The sequence below is a fragment of the Pipistrellus hanaki genome (genome assembly GCF_964339955.1).
Source record: "Pipistrellus hanaki genome assembly, chromosome: 12".
NCBI classification, from domain to species: domain Eukaryota; kingdom Metazoa; phylum Chordata; class Mammalia; order Chiroptera; family Vespertilionidae; genus Pipistrellus; species Pipistrellus hanaki.
The window spans coordinates 21768904-21795172 of NC_140514.1; the positions used below are offsets into that span (position 1 = coordinate 21768904).

General features: G+C 47.2%; 1 protein-coding gene across 1 annotated transcript in view; it reads left to right on the forward strand.

Annotated features, from left to right (window-relative positions):
• Positions 1-2105: 2105 nt before the first annotated feature.
• EPAS1 (endothelial PAS domain protein 1) overlaps positions 2106-26269 on the forward strand; it is a 74443-nt gene continuing 50279 nt past the window's right edge. Inside the window, exon 1 of the mRNA XM_084901003.1 lies at positions 2106-2628. Within this exon, the coding sequence (XP_084757129.1) occupies positions 2603-2628 (26 nt within the window). The 5' untranslated portion in view covers positions 2106-2602. The remainder of the gene's footprint in view (positions 2629-26269) is intronic.

Here is a 26269-nt window from a genome sequence, read left to right on the forward strand (position 1 = left end):
TCTTCTCCCACTCCAGTCCCAAGTGAGATGAGTAAGCTTATTGCTGGTTAAGGGAGAACCTGGTCTTACAATTTGAATTCCTCATTGAGGCAAATGTGTCCATTAGGATCAGCTGGCTGAGAAGCCCCCATATGAAGTCACCCCCTTTTTAAAACCCACCAGCCCCAAGAAATGGCTCCTGAGATAAATTTGCAATTTTTGTTTGAATGCCTGGCATTTGGTTTTAAAGCTGCGCGCACAGTTCCCGCTGGTTCTAGGAAAATGAGAAAAGGTGCCTTTCCAGGTTTTTTCCATCTCTCCCTAATTCTGCTTTTCCAAAAGCTCGCGGAAGATATCCCCTTTTCTGTTACCACGTGCAAGGGAAAAGAATAGGTGTTTATTTTGTATTTTGGTGGTGACACAAAACTAGTCTCCCTAAATTCCATTTAGATTATTTTTATTGACATTTATTTCTGTATTGTAAACATACACAGCCTTAGATTTACTATCTTAACCATTTTTAAGTGTACAGTAGTTAAATATACTCACACTGTTGTGCAACAGATCTCTAGGACTTTTTTATATCTATGTACCTATTGAACACTTCTTCCCAACCCTTCGCCTGTTCCCCTTCAGCCCCTGATAACCACCTTTCTACTTTGTTTCTACGAATGGCTGCTTCAGCTACTGCAGTACAAATTGTGATGGTCAAGCTAAGGGGGAAAGGCACAGCACCGTTTCCGGTCCCAGGGAGGACCACTTCCCTGGTCCTTGCTTTCTCTGCTCAAATCTGATCTGTGAAGCCTCTGGGCCCTCTCAGAGCTTCAGAGCCTCCCTGAGCCCCTGCTGGATCCCAGTAATCTAGGCAGGGAATGGGTGTCTAGCTGAGCGCAGGGCAGGGGCTCAGGCGAGGGGTGAAGGCAGCCGTTAAAGCGCAGCTGAAATATCCCTGCGCTCTAACCACCTGCCCTTCAGAGCGTCCATCTCCCCACACCTGACACTGCAGCCTTCCATCGGACTCCCCAGACACATCAGGCAGGCCTGAGGTCTCATGATTGGAGGACATGGTGTCAACTCCTTTCCCATGATCATCCTGGGTGGGAAGCCGGACTCACTGGTCCAATCTGAGCTGGCCGGGTGGCCGGGAGTTGTGAGTAGGGTTTGACAGGCCAGATGGCTCAGAGGCCCTCTTCTCCTTTATCCCGCTCAAAGACGTATACCTCCTAGCCTAGCACAACCCCGCAAGCAAGCAAAGAAGAGGCGCAGCCGCACCACAGTTTCACTATAGTTTTCCCAGACCGGACAGAAGGAGGAGATCGGTTTCCCGGTCTCTTTTCCCAAAAGGCAAAGTCAGGGCGTTCTGCCCCGGGGGGTGCGGTGGGGGTGGGAAAAGCGCAGCGCCCGGGCCCCCAGCGCGGCAGCTAGAGCCCCTGGAATTATCCCCACCTGGGCCTAGGGTAAGGTGACCAGACGTCCCGCTTTTTAACAGTTTGTCCCGCATCCCGCGTCGTTTTAAAAAGAAGTCCCGATTTTTTAAAACGCCGCGGGACAAATTGTTAAAAACCCGGACGTCTGGTCACCTTAGCCTAGGGTCTGTGCAGCGGGGCGGGGGACTGCCGACGGGCTCTGCCAAACGCACCCTCGCGCGGTGCCCTCTCCAGGCGCTCGCGTCCTGCCCTCGTCCCAAGGGCACGGCGGCGGGAGCGGGAGGACACCCGCGCAGAGGCGCGCTCCCGGAGACCGACCTGTTGCGGTCGCTTTGGCCCACGTATACACACCCTGCCCCTAAATGGCGCGGAGTCCCACCTTGCTACCTGCCAACCTCATAAACAACCACCGCAGCTGCGGGGGGAGGAGGCGGGGCGGGCGGGCCGCGGCGGAGCGGGCGCTGGGACGGGGAGGGTTGGGGGGGGCGGGGAGGGGTGGGGGACGAGGAGGGGTGGGGGGGCGGGGAGGGGTGAGGGGGCCGGCCGTGGCCCCGGACGGCGGCGCCCTGCCATTGGCCCGGACCAGTGGGCTGCCCGGCTCCGCGGGCGGGGCCTGCCCGGGCGCCCGCCCCGCCCCGCCCCCCGTGCCCGCCCGCCCCCCGCGCCTCCCCCGCGCGCGCCGCCGGAGTTTTTAAAGTGGGCAGGCGGCCCGGGGAGCCAGACCTCCGGGAGCGGCCCGCCGCACTGCTCCGGCGCCCGCTGCGCCCCGCCCCGCGCCCCGAGCCGGCCGTACAATCCTCGGCAGTGTCCTGAGACTGTATGGTCCTCTCGGCCTGCGCCCCGGACTCTCCGAACTTGTGGCCGTCGGGGCGACGTCTCTTCTTAGGAAAAGGGACGCCTCCTCGGAAAGAGGGAACGTCCGTGCCCTCCTCGCTGCCCTCTTTTTTTTGGCGTTTGACAGCCTCCTCCCACTCCTGGCCCTGACCCCGCCTCCCGGGGCAGGTTCCTCCCTGTCACCTTTCTCCACTCCCGGTCCCCGCACCTCGCCAGCCAGCCGCCCGCAAACGTCCACCTGGCTGCGTGCGGCTCCCGGGCCTGCGAGCGCCTAGGACCTTTCCACCCGCCGGTCTCTGCGAAGGCAGCGGCGGCTGCAGCTCCCACCGCGCTCGGCCGCGTCTGCACGGGCCACGGCGACAATGACAGCTGACAAGGAGAAGAAAAGGTAAGCGGGCGCCAGGCCGGCCCGCGAGCTCGTCCGAATGGGGTGGCGCGCTCCGGGGCGCCGGCGCGGCGGGGGGCAGCTGGGGGAGCCTCGCAGAGAGAGATCTTTGAGGCCAGAGGATAGATTTGGAAGTTTTTTTGGGGGGGAAGAGGGGAGCAGGTGCTCCGTCTGGGGACACGGAGCTGCAGCCTCACAGTGGAGGGTTCTGTGGCCGAAGGAATCGGGCATCCGAGAGCGCACGGAGGCGGCCCTGCGGGGTCGGAGCCGCTCCTCGCGCGGTAACTCCCCGCCGCTGCGCCCAGCTCCCGCGCCAGCAGGTGGAAATGGTTTTCTAGGTTTTGATTTAACTCAGGTCAACCTTCCCCTCTTCGCATGCCGGGCAGTATATCCACGTCGGATCCTTTGGGTCCTTCTAAACGAGTCGCTATGTCCTCTCTGCGCCCCAAACTGGCGAGGGGGTCGGGGTCCGAGCGCGGGAGCAGCCAAGGGCCCCCACGCCGGGCCTCCAGATCCCACCGAAGCTTGGAGAAACTCCCTTCCCGATATCCTCCATATCCTCCCGCTTCTTGACTCCGTGGAGAGGCGGGCAGTGAACCCGGCTCCCTCGCCGCCGCCGGGGCAGGTGTCTCGGTGCGCGGCGAGGTGAAGGCTGCACCGGGAGCTCCCGGCTGGTCCCAGGGTTTCTCTGCGGAGGACAGAGAAGGGCAGCCGCGATCGGTGTGCTGCCGGCCCTCACAGGCCTCTGGGCACTGGGTGAGAGGCCACTCCGGCCAGGCCAACTCTCACTGCCCTCCTGCCCCCTCCCGGCCGCTCCCCGCCCAGCCCGTTCCCAGCGAGGCTCAGCGCGCAGCGCGCGGGCCCGCACCGGCCCGGGTACCGCTTTGCGTCCCTAACCGCGCGCCGCTGGCTGCCCGACCCTCACTTCTGTCTCCGCTGGTGCTGCCCGGGCGGCTGGAACTGTCGGCCCCGCGCTTGGAGGCGGAGGCTTGGCATACAGAGCTGGGGTTGGGGGAGCGGAATGGAGTGCACCACCTGTTGAAGGGTCTGAGCCTGGGAGAAGGGCTGCTGGGTGGGGATGCGGGGCGCAGCGACAAAGGGAGGGGGTGACTGGCCTCGAGCTGGGGGCCCACAGGGCTCAGCGCCTGTGTTGATTTGCGCCTGTTCTGGCTTCCACTTGAAGATCAGAGCCAAAAACCGTGTGGAAAGCTGCGGTTCCCACTCGGCGCAGCGATAAGGATTTGATAAAAAGGGAGCGAAATGTGCCTGTTCTGGACTGGCGCCCTGACCCTTCGCTCCCGCTCCCGGATCGCTGGAGGCAGGGGACTGAGCCCAGCTCCCTCTTCCAGACCGCAGCTCCCCCTCCCACATCTCTGTGGCGCCCCCGGGCCGCCTGGGATGGAAGAGGGAGCTTTGGCCCAGCCACTCCGAGACCCCAGACCAAGCAGTGAGGCAGGGAGGAGAGTTTAAGATTCCAGGACATTTTGTAAAACCAATGTATCCTAATTCAAAATACCAATAATAATGACTGAACATTCAGAAAGCAAAATTATAGTCAGTTCCCATGGGTACACTCTCCAGGCCCCAGAGCAGCAGAAGGAGCTTATTGGACATTTACAACTGTGATGCCTCTTGGTGAATGCCAGGATCCGACTGGTTCTCTCTCAGAAGGTGATCTTGACAGATATCCAAGGTGTCAACTTCCCCCATGTGGCTCAGCATGGGTTCTGTGCATTAATTGTGGCAAGAAACTTGGGTAAATTATTTCAACACAGCTGGCCGGAGTGCTTCCTTCATTAAAGATAGAGGCAACCATAAGTGGGGTAGTCAGACTGAATTATTCATGAAAACCACTGCCAGGATTGCCTTGCCCTTTGTGACCTCCCTTGATTTTTGTGTCACAGACTGGCAGGGCAAAGGGCATGCGCCTCACCACCCAGAGTACCTTGAAGGGCTGTCTAATTCTTGTTAGGATTATTGTGTAGAGACATATTTACTTTTCATGGCTGGCTCAGTTGGCTGGTGCAGGCTCCTTGCAGGACAAAGGTGTAATTAAAATATGTGAAAACCGATACACTGAAAGTTAGTGTAACATGTAAGTGGCTCTCCAAGTGCAGCCTGCAGATGCCACGAGGGCTCTCACATGATGATTCTGCACATGAATTCTCAGCAGTTTTGATTCTTATGGTTCAGCAGAGCCATTTCTCCCCCCAAATTCAAGATGCACAGATACTTGCAATGTCCCTTCTAACAGCCCTTCAAGAGGGGGAAGGATCATGTTGTTCCAAAATGTTCATGTGTTGATAGGTACGTTAATGTTTAATAATAAAGAGTTTGCTTTCTAAGAGTTTGGCTGGCCAGCTGGCCTTGATGGAAGGTATCAAAGTGCACTCTTTGGGTGATAGCGGCATTCCCGTTGATATCAGAGATGGTCGGTTGAAGCTAGGTAAGGGTGCTGGCCTCACCTCTCTGCACTGAGACGTCAGGAGTGAAATGGAGGCCTCATTAATCAAGGCTCCTGATTCCACGAAGAGCTGGCAAGCGTCTAGGTGACTAACGTTCCGATAAGACAATTTCTGAATAATCCCTTCCCTGGGAGGGAAAAGAGTCTGGAGGTTTTTAGGCGCCTAGAAATTGGAAAGTGGTTCCAGTGAATGTAAATGAGGTCCTTGGAGAGTCAGGGATCAAAGTCCACCCCCAAAGCCAGACCCAGCTCAGAACACCTTCTCCAAGGAATGCTTAGAGCACTTAGTGGTAGAAGGCATCAGAGACATCGTGATCAGAAGTTTTCAAACTATCTCCTCCTCTCCCTGCCAGCTGGACATAGTTGTTCCTCTGTTAAAATAAAACCCAAGTCCAGTTTTTTTTTTTTTCCCCCAGTTTTTTCCATATACTGAAGGCAGAAATATTGGAGGGTAGGTTTTTCTCAATTTACATGTATTTTCTATAAATATCCCTTCAACATTTGACCTGTCTCTGTTGCATTGTCAGAATTCAGGGATAAAGAATGGATGCAGGTTAGGGCATTTTAACATTTAATTTGTACAGCTCTCATGAAGTTCAAAAGAATGCTGTGGCTAACAGGTTTTTTCAGTGTCACTAATGGAGCTTAGAATTATTTTATCAGGACTGTGGAAATCAGAGAGCCGTGGTTTGCTGCTCTGTTGACTAATGTGTTTGCAGACCACTGGGATAGGGGCTTAATCAGAAGGAACAACAACAGCTTGTAATTATTGGAATAAAGAGTCTAGGTCAGTGGTCGGCAAACTCATTAGTCAACAGATCAGCAAACCGCTGCTCGCAAGCAGCATGTGGCTCAAGAGCCGCAGTTTGCTGACCACTGATCTAGTCAAATGTTTTCCTTTCTGGATAGGACACGGAGGCCCGGAGAGATTAAGTGACCTCCAGTCACAAGGAAAATTAGCTCTGGTAAGAATTAGAACCCTGGTTTATTACTTTCAACTAAGTATGTATTTTCCAATTGTTGGCAAAATAGTACCTCCAGTGCTAAAGTGCTTCTAGACCAAGCATGTTACACTCCCATGCGTCGTTTATTTAGCCCGTGTTAGCCTTTGAGTTTGACATACTTGCACAGTTCCAGAGGATTGCAGTGCCCATGCTTCCCAAACGCTGAGCCTTAGACAGTGGAGACTTGCTTTACTAGATTATAAAAGACTTCAGGCTGCACCAGGAGGGATTCTGTTTGTTTTTTGGTGGGAAAAAGGGTGTGGTGAGGTGGGGGGAGTAAAGTTGGTGTTGGTCCCAGTGTCTGTAAATTCTGGAAAGTATGAATTCATTGCTTTAGTGCTCTCCTTGTATTTCACTAGAAAAAACTTTATATGTGGAGCTCCTTAAACAAACCAGTGAAAGGGCTCCTCCACATCAGAGCAGATTGCTCTGTGAAATGGAGAACTTCCTGTCAGAGGAGACATCCCAGCAGCTATTAGATTGATTCCTATATTGAGTTAGGTGGCATTTTCACTAGGAGTGAAAACCATAAGACTAAAACTGTTTAATTCACTTTGAATGTAAATCAGTCAATAGCTCATCCTCTCTGTCTCTTTGACTCTGTCCTGTCTCTGTCTCTGTCTCTCTCTCAGGTGTGTGTGTGTGTGTGTGTGTGTGTGTGTGTGTGTGTGTATATGTAAATGTATGTATGTGTAGGGTGATCCTAACTTTCTAGGAATCTATTGTATAAAATGTTTACACATAGAAGGGACCAATCAGATAATTTTAGTGCTCTAGGACTTTTTAGCCCAATACATTTGAAAATATTTTCTGTCATTAATTATCTCAAGATTTAGGCTTTTCTACTTCTCAGAAAATCTATCTGGTAATATTCAATGTTCTTTTTTTATATTTTTCCCAGTTCTGTCCCATACCAACTTTTCATTTTAGCCTAATAAATCTTCCCTGTTGCTCTTAGTATTGACCATCACTGCTAGTGCGTAACAGGTCGGGTTTTTCCAATCATGTCAAGCTAGCCAAGTTTGCTCACTGGGCCCCTAGTACCCTCCCCTGCCTGTTCTCATGATGAAAACCAGCTCTGCCGTTCACACCATGATATAAATCAATAACAAAACAGACACGTATTAAACGCCTACTCTTACTCTGCATAAAAAGATCGGAGAGGAGACTGAGAAATAGGGGACGTGGTCCTTGTTTTCAAATCACTTAGTTTGGTCAGGGATGGGGAGAAAGACATACCAGGAAGTTTAAGTAAAACTATAGGTAGCTGGCAGCTTACAAGTAACTTCTGTTAGGATCAAATATTTTGAAGCTAAAGATAAGCTCTCAGTAGCATTTCAGGCCGTTGTAACCATCCACACAAGCATAAACTATGATTAAAAAGTATTGTGTGTGTTTGTGGGTGGGAGGGTTGGTTCATAGTTTTCCCTGGAATCAGCAGGGTCAGTGCTGACCACCAGCATAAAGACTGGCTCTGAGGGCAGGTCAGATCTGGGCAGTCAGTGTCAGGGATAATGAGAATAAGGAAAAAGGGGGAGGGTTCAAGAGTATTCCTTGTCATGTACTTCAACACCACGGTCAGAGAGGCTCCCAATGATGAATGTTTGCTGTTCTCTACACACTTGCTGTGGGCACGGAGGGAATCATCCAATAGGGATGGATCCAGGAATGAGGGCTCGAGGTTCTGGTCCCACTGTGGAGGCAGCCATGACGCCAGGGAGGCCAAGGAAGAGGGAGCTTCTTGAGTTGGACTTTATAAATGGGCTTCAGAGGACGGTCTGTGAGCCTTTGAAATTCCATGCAAGGTATTATGTGTATAAGCGTGTTTTGTATTTTTCCCCCACTCTGAGCGAAGTCTGTTCAGCTCTCAATAGCCTTTCAAAGGCTCTATGATCTGGGAAAGGCAAGCCCTGGCTCTTAGACTCGGTGACTGCCTTACATTTCAGTGTCTTTCTGTTTGGGTCCCAAACACTTCTGATGTTTCCCTGCCAGTGTCTCTCAGTGTCTTCGAGATGGAAGTGAGGGTTGGTGTGTGCATCTAGTACGGGTGCTGGGTGCAACTTCACCTTACCTGTACCCCACGTCTGCCCTCAGCCATGGGAGAAAGGAGAGCTGAGGGCCCTACACAGTTTCTGGGAGGTCATTTTATGTGCTAGGAATGCATGTGTGTGTCCTAGGGGAAAATCATATATGTGATAGATGAAACAAAAACAAAAACAAAAAAACCCGAACACTTAGTCTTATTTGTGTTGGCACTGTCCTTAGAACTTATATGGATTAACTTTTTTTTTTTTTTAAATATATTTTATTGATTTTTATACAGAGAGGAAGGGAGAGAGATAGAGAGTTAGAAACATCGATGAGAGAGAGTCATCGATCAGCTGCCTCTTGCACACCCCCTACTGGGGATATGCCCGCAACCAAGGCACATGCCCCTGACCGGAATCGAACCCGGGACCCTTCAGTCCCCAAGCCGACGCTCTATCCATTGAGCCAAACCGGTCCCGGCTGGATTAACTTTTAATCCTAATAACAACTTTGTGAGATAAGCCCTGTTATTATCCCCATTTTACTGAAGGAAAAACTGAAATATAGCAAAAAAAAAAAAAAAATGAGAACTCATGAACATGGACAGCAGTGTGGTGATTGTGGAGGGAGGGGGAAAGAAGAGGTAGAAGAGGGTATAGAGGGGCTAAATGGAGATGGAAAAAATTAAACTAAATTTGAGACAAAATACATAAAAGAAAAAAAGAAAGGAGAATTGCCAAAGGTGAAATAGGTAATATGGGCTGAGCTAGGATTTGAACAGGGCAAAATGTTTCCAGAGTCTATACTCGGGACCAATGATGTAAGCCGCCTCACCTCCTTTAAGATATCTATAGAGTATTTATTACCATTCCTGACTCGTGGTAAGTACTCCATAAATGATAACTGCTTTTGTTGTTGGATTTATAGTTATTATAGTTACTTTCCCTTTCATGACTCATCACTTATATTGAACCTTACACTCAGACAGGGATTGAGGATCTGAAGGGTGGAATTGGCAGTCCTGAAAATTTTGTGGGTTTTATTTTTCGTGGGTTTTACTCAACTCTGGCAGGAGGCAGTTCCTTCTTGCCCTTAAGAAGTTCAAAGCTTTCCACCTTCCGCCCTTAGCTGGTGGCAAGACTTCAATAATTACTTTAGCCTTCGGACTCCATTGTGCAAAAGAACCTGTTAGAAGTCTTCCTCTGTGGCTTCTGAAGAACCATCTCCAAATCAAGATGCACAAGACTTCCTCTGGCTCTTTTGATCTTTTGAAACTGCAAGCACAGGAAGGAAAGAATGGATAGGGGAATAAAGAATAGCTTTGGTTGTTGCAATAATAACGTTGCATTTTTATAGAGCCCTTTCTCTCATGAGCCCCGAGCTTTCACAGCCATCACCCCATTGGCTCTGCACTGTGAACCCAGAAGTCATCGTGAGTGTTCGCAGAGCTGTAAAACAATTGCACCGACACATACAGCACCAAGAGAAGCAAGGCATGGTCGCACAGCACCATAGGTGTGGTAGTCATGCATGGGTGCCTGCCACTCACGGCTCTGTGATTTTCAAGTGGAGGTTGGGATAATGTGGTGCCAGTTGTCTGGTCCTGCAATTGGAAGTCAGACAACTGATCTGCAAGCACGAAGTCAAGAAGCTTGGAGAGGCCCTTGAAGATCTCTGGAGCTGAGGAAACAGGTGTGGAATGGACCGGGATGTTATCTACTCCTAAGTGGCCTTGTTGTTTTGTCTGATTCCTCCAGAAATACTGGTTTGCTTCACTGCCTTAGGCTGTTGCTAGAGGCCACTTGTACATCAGCAAAATTCTTATTATATGGCATGAGCACCAGAAACATCACGTGTTCCCAGGAGGCACTCCCCCTCCCCACCCCTTAACCTTAAATGGAAAAAGTCTTCTGTTTTAAAGTTACAAGTAACTTCTGTGTAAGATAATGACTCTGGGAAACGGTTCCTTTCCTCAAGTGGAAAGATATTTCAGAAAGGGTAGTTTCTCAGTAAGGAAAATGATCCCACTAAAAATATATATATTTATTTGCCATTCACCCACTTGCCATTTTCCTAATTCTATAAAGCCATGAAAGTAGATTGATATAACTCTCTTCTTATAATCCTCCAGTGCACCTCCTTTCCCGGGCACCCTCCAATAAAAAACAAACAAAAAAAACCCTAAGAGGTTAGTGCTAGGAATCCTAACAGATCAGGGATTGTACTGCTTGAGGCTGTGTGAGAACACACAGGAGGGGAAAATGACTCTGTAGGCTTCACTCATGATTGTGACGCTGGAGGCTAACCCCCACTGCCCACATTGCGGGGGGGGGGGGGGGAGGAGCAGACAGCCAATAGTGGGATTTTTTTTAGCAATTAATCAACTCTATCATGTCTTTAGTTGACTCTTTTGGAATCATGTCAGTCTGAAGTGCCCTGCTCACCTGTGACCCTGTGGGGTGGGTGGTTTGCTATGAGTAAAAGGACATGGGCTCGATTTAAGACAGTTCAGAAACACTTTATAAATCCTTTAACATATATCAGTGACAGTACAGGATTCTTTTTCGGTAGTAATCATTCAGTCACTGTGCTATATGCTTAGCCAGATGGTGTTCTCTCTGTGTCTCTTATGTTTATACTAACAGATAGGCATATTTTACTCTTGATAAAGTAATTTTCATATCGCCACCACTTTGCATAAGATTTGTCTGGACTGCCTCTGGGTAAGGGTCAGAGAGTGAAGGAAAGACATCACGTTTGCCTAGTATTTGGGAAGTTGAGCTGCTGAAAGAAGCCACACCATCTGCAATGAGGTGTAGTATTGGCCCCTGGTGTCCCAGGTGAGGCTAAGCCCCCATGGAGCACCCTGGGCTCCTGGGACAAGGCAATGAAGAGGCGGGAGCACAAAGGGGATGACTCGAATTTCAATGCTAACTATTCTCATTACTAATGAGTAATTACAGCAAATATTTACAGGCCTCCTTCCTACCTCTACGACTTCCTGTTGCTGAAGCACTTTGGAGTATTGAGAAAGACTGTGCTGGAAAAATGCGTCACACACAGTTACAGAGAGAGTGGCTCTCAGCACACGCACAAAATAGGTTGCCTGGCTCTGTTTATGAATTTTATGTGCAAACGACAAAAAAAAAGTTATGCTTGGGATACACGATGTCTCGTGATATTTTTAGAGAGTATTCCAGAAATAATCAGGACTGTGCAAGCTAGTAAAGTAAATTTTTGAATTGAAGCACGAGCCATTCGATGAACACTCTTTTATGAACACATTTTTTTTCTGAATGAAAACAGTCTTGCTTAATGGTATCAAATAAGGCGTCTATAATAAGCTACGTAGGGGGAATCGGGGAGGTGGAAGAGTAGCACTTACAGAGATTCTAGAATTAATGTTGATAATGCTCATTTCCTTTGCATTTGGCTTGAAAAGCACTTCAGTCAAATTGCTGTCTTCAGTGTCTGCAAACCACTGGACCCTTGTATCTCTCCCCTGTGTTTCCAAGAGTTGTCCGGTGCTATTTTAGAATGGCAGCATTCACTCCAGCACTGGCTGAGGCTGATGATGCTAATTTTGGTGCCCAGGGTAAAGGGAGAGAGAAGGCATCGGCAGTGCCAAAAGGACTTTCTGGTGCCTGGGCTGGGAGCAGTGTGGTGTTACCGGACACACCACATTTCACCTTTAGAACCTTTATTTGTGTGCTTGCACAACAGATGTTTACCCAGATATTAAGATAAGAAAAGTATGAAGGTCACATTTCACTGGTGACCAGAGAGGCTTCTATAAATGTAACTATATCACTGTGTGGCAGGAGCCTGTCTTTTATTCTATACCAGTTGCTTAGGGGCATTAATGGTGAGAGGGGCGTGGGAGCCAGCTGGGGTCCTTCCCAGTTTTGGGCTTTCTTGCCTTCATTCTAGATTCCCTGGCATGCCCTTTCCATTTGGTGAGGCCCATTGGGGTGGTCAGGAAGTGAGGGGGAAATCCGAGAGTACTCGGTGGCCTCCCCGGGCACTGGAGTTTTCTGGTGCTCTGTGGACTTTAGTGTCCCCTGCATTTCCCTGCTGTCTGACCAACCAGGCAGCATTCAGGCTGCTAAGATAGCTCTCCTGGCCCCTCAGTGAGGTGTGTATGGTGCCGAGGCTGCCCTGTTTTAGGCCTATTAGGGTTGTCATGTCCTCAGAGCACTGAGTCTTCAGAGTGGCAAAGGGGTGTCTTTTATGGATTTGAGTGTTTCTCTTAAAGATCTTCAAGGATTAGCTAGACACACTCAGACCCTGGATGAAGACATGGATCCTTGGTCCAGTTTTCTACCCAAGGGCAGTCTACAAGGCAGTGGGAATCCACCTCACTGACAGTAAGGAACCCCCTTCCTCCCCTCCAGCTCTCACCCCATTCACCATCATCCAACGTGCCTCCTGAGCTCCAAATAGGCAGACCTCCTTTCTCTGCCTCAAAGGCCTGTCTGCCCTCTCTCACAGGACTCGTTTCCACCTCTGTTCTTTCACCCTAGTCCCTCCATCCTGGAGGTTCCTTTCCTTAATTTCTACTCAAATATCTCACACTTCCCTAGTGTGAGCCCAAGTCCCCTAGTTCCTGCAAACCCTTCGGTTGTAATTCCCACGCTGGCCCCTCCCCCTCCACTTGTTTCTAACACTTGGTTATGTTTGCCAAACAGCCTGCCCGATTATGTTTCCTTGTTATCTAATGACATTTTATGTGCTCTTGTCTTTCCAACAACATCGCATGTTGCTCAAGGGCAAGGATGTCTAATTTCCTGATGTGTCCTATAATACCTTGCATATTTTGAATCCCTAAAATTCTAATTAAAAAAAAATGTATAGAATTGTTTCGTTGTTGTCCCTTGGGCTTTTGGAAACCCTGCCTCTTGGGCTCTGCTGTTTTCATTCATGTAGATTTGAGTTCTTTACTCATTTTGCTTTAAAAAGAAAGAAGGAGGAAAAGAAAAGTGCAGGGGGACCACAGGCAGGTGTTGGTAAATGATTTTACATCAAAGGCAAACATCAGGCTAGTATTATGCCGATGCTTCACTTCAAAAATGCCCAGTATACCTAGGCAAGAAACAGCCCAGCAAAGCACTACAGCTTATTCTCAAAAATTAAAAAAGCCAGGCAGGACAGTGTGCACGGGAGAGTCCCAGCTCTCTGTAAGAAGTCCTCTTCCCAGGGGAGCCCTCCCTGATTAGCAGCACTGGTTACCCTTTATTTATATGGTCTTCAGTTGTCTTTTATTATTTGTATGATGCTTTTGCAACTTTTGTTGTTGTTATTGAGTGTGTGTGTATGTGTAGTATCTGTCCCTGATTACCAAGGGGCCTAGTTACTTTTTTCTGTTTCTTCTTTCCAGAGAGGCCTACATTGAGGTGCCCAGTAACTGCATGCAGACTCAGTAGTTCTATGTCAGAAACATTGGGAACTCAGTGCAGAGGATTAGAGGCACAGGTGGAAACCTTTGCTCAGATCACCTTACCCGGCCTCCTTGGTCACCCAGCATGCATGTAGTGAGTTTGTGGGGAAGCAGGCATCATCACTGTGTGTAAACGTTTGTAGACTACCTACCAAATTCAGGCGCCATGCCATGCAGTGAGGTTATAAAGAGGCATTAGATGGACCCCCTGCCTTCAGGAGGCTTATAGTCTAGTTGGAGGGTCAACAAGTTCATAAGATCCTTTTCTTAAAACATTGCAAGATGGTTTTGCTAACAGCTGCTCTAGGCCCGTCTTTAAGATGTTGCTGTCTTGGTAGTCAAAGCTATCTCACATAAAACGTTAAGCAAACGGAAGACGATGGCAGTAATTAAGTGAGAGTGAATAGGGGTAAATAGATCTTCAGTATATAGATCAGCATAGATTAGAGGGAGGTGTAATGGAGGAGCATTAAGATCTAGGTCTTGAAGATTAGGTGTAATTCTGATAGGCACATGGGCTTGAGTCAACTGAGGAGGCAGAAATACACAGGGTATGCAGGCAAGGGCTGTTGAGCTGCTCCTTCCAGAGTCTAATTTTGAGCTCTATTAATGGATGAGAGATAAAGACCAGGCCTGGGCTGGTGCTGGGAAGTTTAGGGACAGTCCTCCCTGAGTCACGTTGTGATGAAATCTTTGGGCAGCCTTGGGGCCTTGGGAGCAGTGCGTGCCTCTCTTAGGAATTAGTGGAACCAGAGGGAGATATCTGATTTTCCCCTTTCTCACTCCAGATTCCAGGTTTTTGAATCTGATCACTGCAGGGAGATAGGACAATCTCTTCTACACTCCCCTGTTTGTAGGGAGGAGGCCCAATCCAAACAGACCACCTCTTTTGTTATCTTTACCAGTAACTGTCTGTTGCATGCCCTGTGTGGAGCAATACTGCCAAGCTGTTCCCTGGCCTTCTCCTTTCCTGAGATGTATCATACCGTTCCCTAAAGCCTGAGCTCTGATGTTTGGCTGGATGCTGCCAGAAGAGAAAGAAAAAGGAGCCATATTTCTGGAGTCACCTGGGTAGGGCAGCTGGGGCTTTTCCCTCTCCCAATAGGTCTAACCTTTCCCCTAGAGGTATTTAGAAGCTCTAAAGGTCATGGCTGGACACTTGCAAGCAGGGCCTTGGCCAGAGATCCTAAATCACTGGAGAAGATCCCACACCAGTAAAGGCCAAGCAAGTTACTTGAGTGTACCCTGTCCAGTGGTGCTTTGAGGGAGGCTGCAACTCCTGAATGCTTGATTTGGAATTTAATCTCATCATGACAACTGCGTGTCTCATCTCATTCTTTTTCTATCCCCACCATAATCAGTAAATAATTGTAGAATCGGGAAGCTGCTGCCCAGCCCAGGCAGAACTCCTTTACTCAGTGGCATAATTATAACCATTTAAATACTACTCTGTGCAGGATGCTGCACATTGGACCTGAATCCAAGAGGGACCTCTGGAGCCAGGTGGAAGGAGCCCTCCTCCTCCAGACTTTAGGGGACAGCCGAGCCCAGACATAGGGCTGTCTGGGGCCTTGGTCATTCCCCCGGGAGCTGCTTCAGGGTCATCCTAAGAAACCCATAGATTAGAAACTAGTGTTAACTTGAATCTAGCCAAAGCTAGACATCTGAGTCTAGCATCTACCTTCCTACAGCTGCAAACAGACCTCAGGAAGGCAAAGGAAGATGTCTTAACGAAGCTGATCTGTGACTATGCTGTTAGGGTATAAAAACCCATAAACTTACCATGTTTTGTTTTGTTTTTCTTTTCTCTTTTCCAAAATCAAGGTTCCTTTTGAAACTTTCAACTTCATTTCTGCTGAACTCCTAGAAAACTGTTTTTCCTACCTGGGTCAGAGAGGTGATGGGACCTGGGCACACTTGGGTGTGATGTGGTCACCACAGTGCTGGCTGGCGTCGGGCCTTGGGAGTCTGAGATGACTGTGAATGTTGATTCCTTCTTTTCTGAGCTATTCATTTGAGCACATTAGAAACATTCTCGATATTCAGATCAACATAGCCCTATGATCCTGGGCTACCCGTAGCTCCTTCAATGGATCCAAATGTTATGAGGGTAATGATGACAGCTTACCTCTCCTCGAGTTAGGTCTTCCGGGCCAAGGCAGAGTACATGCTTATTTTGGAAAAAGACAAACTTTCACCCACTTGAATTCCTCCAAAATTAGTGTCAGGGGCTGACCACAAGAGTTCCATATTTCTTAGCCTTTGTTTTACTAAACAGATTATAAATGCTCCTGGGGACGCCTTCTTTTGAGTCCCTGGCAAAGACTGCCTACATGTGCGGTTCAGAGGAGCTCTCAAGAGGGTCTAGGGATCTGTTTGGTAAAGCAAAAGCTAAGAAATATTGAACTCTTGTGTAACCTAGAACAGGTAATGCAACCTCTCTGCATCTTTCCCACTCCTAATTGGGGGTTAGACACACTAACTGCTTTCTAAGAGGACTATTAGGAGGTAGAAATGAGCTAGAGTTTCAATAAAACCAGGCGTTTAAAAAGTATATTACACTTTTAAAATCTTTTTGCAACCATTATATTACAAGAAAGACCTTTGAAAAGTTTAAAGTGCAGGCCATTAAGGCATCATTATTAATAAGCACAGCAATATAATCACTTGGCACATCATTACCTGTTGGAGTGATTTGTCTGCAGTTGGGAGTCTTAGGAGAATCTAAAAAGAGATGCTTGTTCCCAGGCCTTTAAGTCCCAATTCCCTCACCCCCAACCCCCTGGCTGGTTTTTTCAGGAGTGTGAGCTCTTTCCAATAGTGATTTCAGGGTATGAGCTATATTTTTCCCATACTCTGAGATTCAAGGGAACCTAACAACACCAAGAGACTGAAGAACCCTCCAGGACTCCTGAAAAATAGTCTGACCTTAGATGTGCCCCTTCCATGCCTGGCCGTTCTCCCTTACCTGTGGAGATAAAGGGTCCACTCCAACGGCTGTCCTGTATGAATGAGAATTTGCCCTTTGACTTAGCACCCCCAAATCTGTATATTGAAAGGCTGCATCCACAGTACATCTGCCCAGGTTCCATTTGTTTCTTTCATCTTATATGCAAGACATCATTCAACATGGTGGGCTCTCTACATGCCTGACCCATGGTCTTTAAAAGGTCAGACAGCTTATTGGTGGATCTATACATGAAGGGCATGCATGCCTAGAAGGCACCTTGGCCTGCAGGAGTTACTGGAAGTGGAATGAGGCTTTGGTTGTGAAGGGCCTGGCTCGGCCACATCGTGATTTGAGACTTGGCAGGTCAACTCTAGCTTCAGATCCATCATCTTTAGCACCCCAGACACCTCGTCCTTGATCTTGTCCTTCCCTCTGCCCTACCCTGCATGAGGCCAGCTGCCTTTGGCCTTAGGTCTCAGTTTGAATATAACCTCCTCAAGGAAGCCTTTCTAGACCTCCCTCCATTAATCTTCATCTCTGTTCTTTTTCTTAGTAATACTCCACAAATGCTGTAATTTATTTGTCTGCTTATTGTCTGTCACACCCCTCTAGTTTGTAAGCTCCTTGAGGTAAGCTCCTTGAGTCCAGGGACTGTGCTGAGTTGCTCAACACCAAATGTTTTGTGTCTGGGGCAGCGCTGAGCACATACAAGACGCTCCTTAAGTATAGGTCAAGTGAACTATCAGCCCAGGCTTGCAGGTCTTTGTCTTCAACTCTGTATTATCATTTCTTACCTTTCTTCAGTGTTTGTTTATGCCAAAGCTCAGGATGTAGATTAAAGCACTTATCATTCTCATCACACAGATGAAACAACTGAGGCACAAACATGGGATCCCCAAACCAGAGAGCGGTACAGCCCATGTGAAGAGATCCCCCGCCCCAGCCTCTTTCCACAGCCCGGTGCCGTCTCTCCAGGCACCTTCTTTTTCTGTCGTGGCGATGTTATTGTTTGTCTTATTTGGCAACGTGTTTACACCGGAGGAGTAGGAGCCATTGTGTGTTTGTGGCGTCTGGAAATGCACAGCAGAGTCCCAGGAGAATGCCACTGTCGGTCCTTACCACAATTAGCAATTGTCAGGCCAGGGGTAGTGACTGGGTGGGTGTCATTCCCTATGTGGCTGATTCTTCCTGTTAAAACGCCACTGCCTGCTCCTAAGAGTGGCAAAGGGAGTGGGGGTCCTAGGACCACAGCCCTGCTCTGCCTGGTACTGTCTAGCCTACCACATGGGCTTAGGCGCTTTCTGCTTGGGAAATGTCTTGATGTGTCTAGTGGAGTTCCTGTGGCCTGATGGGAAGAAAAGAGGAGTGCTAACCAGGCAGGTGTCTGCTGGGCTTCAGTTTCTCCATCATTAAAATGGGCCAATAGGTGGGAAGCAGGCAAGATAAACTCCAACATCCTTCTGGGGTTCCAGTTCCATCGTGACGTCAAGTCTCAGTGGAACCTTGTTCTGACACACTGTTTCCAGGTGCATCCTTAGGGAAGGGAGAAGGGAGGTTAAAGGTGATTGGTGAGGGTTTGGAGGAAGCCTCTCCAACTCCCCTGCAATTCCTCTTCTACAAGAGGAGGTTCTATTATGCTGGAGGGGAGCAGAGCCTTGGAAATCACTACTGAGCAGGGAAAGGGTCTGGACCCACTTCCACAGCAGCAGCCGGAGCACCCGTTAGAAGGAAGTGACAGAACGGGCACTGCCCAGTGGTTTCTACAAAACGGAACAGCTGTGTTATCAGGAGGGACAGTGCCTGGTCTTCTAATGCCAGGAAAGAAGGAGGCTGGTTGCTCAGGGGTGAGAGTACCCTTCACTAGGAGCCCTGGTTCCCACCTCCAACACGACACCACGCTGCAGCCTGTCATGGACTCATTCTCAACCTCAGTTTCCCATCTGTCAGATCGCTGCCTTGCCAATTAGTTTGGGCTTAGAAAACATAAACTGCTACAGAAGCAGGGGGTTTTGGCGCTGCCATTTGTGTATATATGCATATATATATATATATATATGTGTGTGTGTGTGTGTGTGTGTGTGTGTGTATAAGTGAACATACTGGAGTGCTCAGAGTTGAAACTAACATGAGATGATTGACACGATCTTGACACATACCCAAAGGACCGTGTCTTTTGACCTGAGGCAGAAGGGAGGAGGAGGGAGAAAGAACTGAGTCAGAAAGCCGGCGGCCTTGAGAGGAACAGGCTTGAAAATTACTGAATGGAGCTACGCTGTATTGGGGAGGCGGGGGAGCACTCCGTGGGGCAGAGGTGAGTCACAGTGCATGACTGTTGGGGAGTCACCTTGAAATTGCGCCAAAAAAGTGGAAATATTGGGACTCGGGTTTATCTGCCTTTCATCAGGTACATCAAGTTCTGGATGGCTTCCCACTGGCCGGAGACCTGAGGTGGACGGCTCTCCCCGGCCGCCTGGGAAGGCTTTCTGCTGGCTTCGGCCCCGCTGAGCAAAGTCCGCTTGTTCACTGCAGTTCACACAGACTCTTTGCCAGGCCTGCCCAGAATCCTGTCTCCTCTGACTTCCTGTGCTCTTGCATAATATTTCCTTGCTTCTTGAATGCCTGCCCCCAGTGTGGGGGCAGCTCAATGACGCTGCTGAGCGGGGAGCAGGATGTGGAGGGAGGACAGGGATGTGGGAACGTCACCCAGGGGTGCCCTGAGCCCCGTGGATGGAGAGCAGAAGAACACGGCTCCCCAAATTACTTGGCAGAAGATTTTAGCAGTAGGGTAGGGAGGGAGACTGTGCAAGTGTACACACACAGACGCCAGTCCTCATAAGTTATCTTTCCTATATAATTGTTTTTCAAGTAGCTAAGTTTTCTTCTGATTATAAAAAACACAGGAAGGCATCCAGATAAAAATAAAAATCATCAAAATTTCACCACCTAGAAGCAACACCTGTTAACACTTTGATGAACTTACTTCTTCTATATAACAAATATGAATATGTAATTACAGAATCCTATATAATAAAAGCCTAATGTGCAAATTATTGCACCAGGAGTTTGACCGCTCACTATGACATGCACTCGACACCAGGGGGTGGCGTGGAGCATGGCAGGTGTAGGAGATGCTGCACTGGCAGTGGGCAGCAGAGAAAGTGCTGTCAGCCCCTTTGGGCCCCAAAGAGAGAGGACTGTGGCAACAGGATGGTGGAGCAAGTGAGCTAGCAGCACTAGGCCAAGGCAGGTGTGAGCAGGGGGCCCAATCACCCCATAGACAGCACCAGCGGTGGCAGCAGGGAAGGTGGTAAATCATGTGATGGGATGGCACCAGGCCACAGTGGGAAGCCAGGCAGGGCTGCGGGGCTAGGAAGCTGGGGGCATGATCTGGGGCCTGATCCCCACAGACCACCCAAGGGACCTACTTGTGCATGAATTCATGCACTGGGCCTCTAGTATTATTATATGCTGTTGTGAAAATGCATTTTCTATACAGCAGTATATAAGAATTATCTCTGGCTGTCAAGGCACATAAATGTAATATAGCTGTATTAAGTTCTATGCATGAAAGTATCATAATACCACCCCTGCTCATTGACATGTCCAGGCTCAGAAAACAAGCTCTAACCAGCCTAAAGAGTACTCTCAAGCCTGAAAACAGCATCTCTTCTATTGTATATGCTGGACCAATATGTTTGTTAGTTCTGGTGTCCCAGAAATAACTACAAATTAAAAGGTCTTGTGCCCATGTAGTCCTTTCTCTAGGCTTAGAATAATTCACCTGATTACAGAGAACGGGTTGCGGCCATGAGGCTGTCAGGGCTGGGCTGGGTCTCCCAGGGTAGCCCATGTGTCTGCTTTGAGCAAGAAGCCGCTAGCTGAGAGAGCACGTTTTCCTTCAGTGGCATTGCTGTGCCTAGGACTTGAAAGCTCCATTTGAAATTTTAATTGGTGATTGTCCTCTTGAAATTTTGTGACATAATCCATACCTTTTAAGAGGTTCCCTTTCTCCTTTGCACAGTCATGTATTCACTATACTGAAAACATTAATGCATATTTAGTGTCATTCATATTTGTTACAGTTAGAAGATCTAAAAAAAAAAAAACATTTTAAAGCTGAAATAGATGCTATCAATACAATGTTTCTGTCCCATCCCTGAAAGATATATATTATAAATAAATATATATTATTAATTTATCTTTATTGTTGAAAGTATTACAGATATCCCTCCTTTTTCTCTCCTTTTCCCCCACGCCAGCCCCCTCCCCAGGCCCTCACTGCACTATGTATTTTTAAGGGTTGTGATGAGCTTTATCTCTCTGCTGATCATGGTTGGGAGTGTGGTCTAAATTTACAGTAAAATTCAACGTAAAGGTGACTCATGTTCATTTGGGAGCCAGGCGTCTATAGCATTTGCCCATTTTCTTTGAATCATTTTTAAGTTGGATTGGTCTTTTTTCTTTAATCGGGAGTTTTAATATGAGGGTGGGGCTTGTTGGAAATGGCTCCTTAGGTTTGCTTTTGTTTCCTGGAGCTGTTTCAGACCCTTCTTCTAAACCAAAATCATGATAATGCTAAGTCCGTTTAAACGCAATTATTTAAAAGTTCTCAGGCATCATTTGACACAAAAACTTGCAACAGAATTTAGCATCAATAGAATCTTAAGTATTTCCCCCATTTTATTTATCTCCAGGGAAATAACTTATTATGACAATTTACACAATGATAGCTGCTCCTTCAATTTATTCACCCAGGACTCCTTTTCCTAGAATTACTGGCCAGACTGTTATTACATGAAATTCTTCACTATACTCCTGAGGGGTTAGGAGAGGATAAGGGTTAGAGAAAGGAAATAAATCGCCGTGGCCTGTTTTACAACCTTGTAGGCATGTTGGCCTTTAGCAAGTTGATTCTACACTTGCTCCCCTTCTTGGTCATCACCTGGTTTTGGTGGGGTCTTTGCCCTGTGTGCACATTCAGGGAGTGGGGAGGGACAGCAAGACCGAATTGGCCCTCAGAATTATGAAGCAGGACTTTGTTGAAATTGATACTTCTGCACAGTGAACGTGCAGCAGCTGTTGGCATGGCAACCCCTACGTGGAAAAGCGCATGCTGCTGGCAGATGACTTTTGCAGTCCTCAGTGTTAATCTGATAAATGGCTTTTTTAGTAGTAGTGTGTGGGCTAATGGAAAGGTCGAAGCAAACCTTCATTAAGGGGAAGAAGGATGGGGATTTTGAAGTCACCGAGTGCACCCAGTGGAAAACCACAGCCAACGTGTCTCGTGGTCACATCAGATATGCTTGGAGCGTGGCAAGCAGAAGTGCTTGGGAATACTATTTGTCTTAAAAGGGTGTAGCTGCCATTATCATTTTAGATTTCAAGCCTGGAGAGGCTAGGGAGTCCTTTTTATTTAAGGCGTGAGAGTTTAGGTTTCCATTATGGTGTTTTTTCTTTGGTGGCAGTAGTGGGGTGAAGGTGGTTATTTTTTTTTTTATTGTGGAGATTATATATATATATATATATATATATATATATATATATATATATATTATAAAATTTACCTAATTTTAACCATGTTAAGTGTACAGTTTAGTAGCATTCTGCGCATTCACATTGTTACACAGCCATCACCACCATCCATCTCTAGAACTTTTTCATCCTCTTCCCAAACTGAAATGTCTACATCTATTCAACCACAACTCCCTGTAGTAGCCACCATTCTACTTTCTCTATGAACTTAACTACTCTAGATATCTCATAAAGTGGAATTGTACAACATTTGACCTTTTGTGTCTGGGTGATTTCACTTAGTCTAATGTTTCCAAGTTTGATTCATTTAGCATTGCCAGAGCTTAATTTCTTTTTTTGTTTATTTATTGTTATTGTTTTTGTTAATCCTCACCTTTTCCGTTGTTTTTTAGAGAGGGAGTGAGGGAGAGAGGGAGGGAGAGAAAGAGAAACATTGATGTGAGAGAGTCACTTCGATTGGTTGCCTCCCAACCAGGGTTGGGGTTGAACCTGAAACCTAGGTATGCAGCCTTGACCAGGAATCTAACCCAAGAGCGTTGAGTGCTCTCCCACTGAGCCACACCAGACAGAGCAGAATTTCATTCTTTTTTAAAGGCTGAGTAATATTCTATTGTATGGATAGACCACATTTTGTTTTATCTATTCTGTAAATGGACATTTGGGTTGTTTCTTCCTTTGGCTATTGTGAATAATGCTGCTAGGAGCATGGGTATTCAAATATCTGTTCTAGTCTCTGTTTTTGGTTGTTTGGGGTATAGACCTAGAAGTGGAAGTGCTGGATCACATGGTAATTCTGTGTTTAATATATTGTCGACACCAGGCAAGGCAGGGTCCTCGGCCAGGAGCCCTTACCCTTGAAAAGTTTAAAATTAAGAGGACATTAATAAGGAGAGGTTGTTTTTAAGCTGCCATAATTGTCTAATTTATACCTGCTATATTTTATTCAAAAGTGATGAGCCATTATTTGGCTCTAAAGTTCAGTGATGGATAGAAAATAGTGCTCAATACTTGTTAACAGAGATAGATATAAAGGAGGTGCCAGGGACAACTGTGCCCCCTGGATGAGGTCTTGTAACAAATGGACAGGGGGAATAAGTAAGATTGAACAGAGATGACACCTTGCATTTCTGTAGCACTTCTGAGTTTCAGAGGCATCCATTGATTTATATCTTATTTGCAGTTTCATCAAGTGAGAGACTAGTAGAAAATTAGTCGAATGGAGAGATCAAAGGAATGCTTCTTTTTTTCCCTCTAAAAAATCATGAATTGTATCAGGCATTGCCATTGTTATGTCTCTCAGACCCCTTTCCAATGGGAGTTAAAGGAAGCAAACTTTACAAAGGTCAAGGGCCTTCTAAACTATATCCTGAGTGATTAAAAGGAGCATTGTGTCATGTGTGATTCTACCATTTTCTAAAATAACCCACCACAGTCTTTTGCGAGTTTCTGTCAGCAGCCCACGTCATCACCAACAACAAATATTTAGTCTGCTTCAGTTGTGGGTACAGGGAGATGTCTAGTATCATTTGTTGTTTGCAAGCAGCTTAAAAGCAAGGGAAGGCTGAATTATGTTTATATATGTCTCAAGTGCCCACCATCCTTAGCAAGGCCTACGTGTAGTAGATTCTCAATAAATATTTATTACCTGAAAGTTCAGATCTTCTTTTAAAACACTAGGGAAAAGAAACACTGTAGTGATCATTAGCATATGTGTAAGATCTGCTTATGTGTATACATCTACCTTGTACGTCTGACATGAGATTGAGTCCGTGTCTGTTGGTATTTGTGTGTATGCACTTTTTTAAGTGTTGAGTGACTTTGCCTTTCAGATCTGAATTGGGCGCCTAATGGGCTTGAGGGAAAGATTGGAGCTGGGGCCATGTGCCAGCATTGAGAAGAGCATGGACAGCGAAGGTATATGTTGCAGGGGGAAGTAACCCTGAGAACAGATCGGTCCATCTTGTCTGGCCAAACCAGGATGTAGTTACAGGGAGCATTCGATTCTGACCTTGAAGAGCCTTACTTGGTTTTGCTTTGTTGGTTGTTTTGAGAGGAATAACTGTGGTGCTTGATGATCCTAACCTTCGAGACCCCTTTTCCGTAGAAAATTTAACTTTCTCTGTACATTTTTAATGCCCATGTTTTTATACAGCACCCTGATAGTCATGCTCTTTTATTTTTATATTTTTAAAAATTTTTTTTGTTATAAATATATCTATATTTATCATGGAAGAATGGGGGTGGCATGCTCTTTTATTTTGTTAATTAGGACCTCCTCAGTAGCCTAATCAGCAAAAGGAGGAAGGAAACTTCATCTAATGATATATCCTGAGACAAGAAATCTTTCCAGAATACAGTCTGGGCTTTCGATGACGCCATTGATGAGGTTGAACGTCAGTTTCATGCAGACTTACAACGGTGACTCAGTTGGCCATTGAAAGCCATTGACCATAGTGATGCAGGTCAAAGGAAATGGATCAATCAGTACAGATTATTGAATGGTTAAAAACTTGAATATAGGACCTCTAGAGAGAGAAAGAAAGAAAAAAAAAGGGGGGGGGGGTTCCTTCATGATGTGCCCTATCCTGGCTGAATCATACACACACTTGGACAAACCCCTCTTGGTTTGGGAATAGCTTGACAATTGGAGCCCAAGAAAAGGAAGCACATCCCCTCAGCTGCCCACTTTGGCTGTAATGATGCCCCGTGGGGTGGGCAATCCTGGGGTCATCTTTGAGTCAATCCTGGGTGCCAGGGTTTTTCCGCATTAAGTTTTAAGGCCATGTGTTAAAAGCAGCTACGTAAGTGGGAAACTGGCGGCACCTTATAAAAGGCTTTATAGGGGAGGCAGAGTCCTCCTATTGGAGCCTGTTTTGTTCAATGTCAGGAGAGGGAAAGCCAAAACCGATTCATGTTCCTGTTCTGCACTGAAAACGGTTCTCCTGGAGCCACTCTCACAGCCTGCACCAGCCGTCCTGCCTTCCTACCATGGGCGTCCTGCCTTCCTACCATGGGCGCAGCCTTGAGCCAAGGGTTGCATTGGGAAGCTCCCCATGGACAGAGAGGCTGTTCACTATTTAGGTATGTTCTGTAGCTCATTTCACATGGAAAGAGAAGAAAAACTAGCCAGTTTATTCTCAGGGTGGATTGGACCTTGCCAGATGGAGCAGAGAAATCCCCTAAGGATAACCCCTGCGAGGAGCATAGGTCTACCTGAAGGCATGAGAAAGCGGCTCCTCGGATGTGGATGACCCATTGCTTTCCAGGGGGCAGTGGTTCTGGGTGCTCTAGGTCAGAGTCTTAGATGATAAATAGTCTCAGGGTCAGAATGTCCAGTAAGCAAGGGAAGGATGACCTGATTCACTCTGGTGGTGACCTCCCTGTGGTTCAGCTGAGGTTCAAGGTGAATCAGATCAATCGGGGGTAATTATATGAGAGATGGTCAGCCCTTCTATTGCTCAATGAGAAATCTGGTCTGCAGGCTGTGGTGTCAAGCAGGCGTTGGAGGAAGAGTTGCATCAATGTTTTCTCTGTTCCTGCTGCAGAAAAACTCCATGGAGATGTGCACCTTCACTTCCAGGAAGTTTTATGTATGTTTAGCCATAGCTCTGCTACGTGGGAGAAAACTTTGGTGAAAACATCAAAATTCAATTACAATGATGTTTTCCCCAGAATCCACAGTAGGTAGGTCTTTTTGTTTTTTAAAAATAGGACACAAAATGTAGACAAAACAGAAAACAGCTATCTACAAAGTAAGTGAAAGCCCCTCACCTCCACCCCCTTGAAATCCTGAAGAGAAAAAATAGCTGAGCTGTAGCGATTACTTCCTGCAAGAAACTATAATTATGGGGCCCAGTTAGTCTTCATAGGAGGCAGCCTTGGAATAGCATGGATGCTATTTTGAATATTTGAGAAAAGGGTGACATTCAATGCGAAATGGAAATGAGTCTGGCATTGGGGCAGTTCCCTCCCGGCACCAGTTGCCCCTGGGGAGAGCCCAGTTCCCTCTCCTGTGTGGAGTCCAGTAGTCGTTGTGGACTCTCCCACCAGCAGGAAATCTACTTGGGCTCCTGTGAGAAGCTAGGGAAACGTGAATCTGCTTTTCACTCAACTTCCAGTGCCAGCTGCCTAATATTAAGGGAAATAAGATTTTTTTTTTTTTTTTAGTGGTTTTACTAGTTAAGTATGGGGGCCAGGATGGAGTCTTCTATACAGAGCGAAAGAATAAG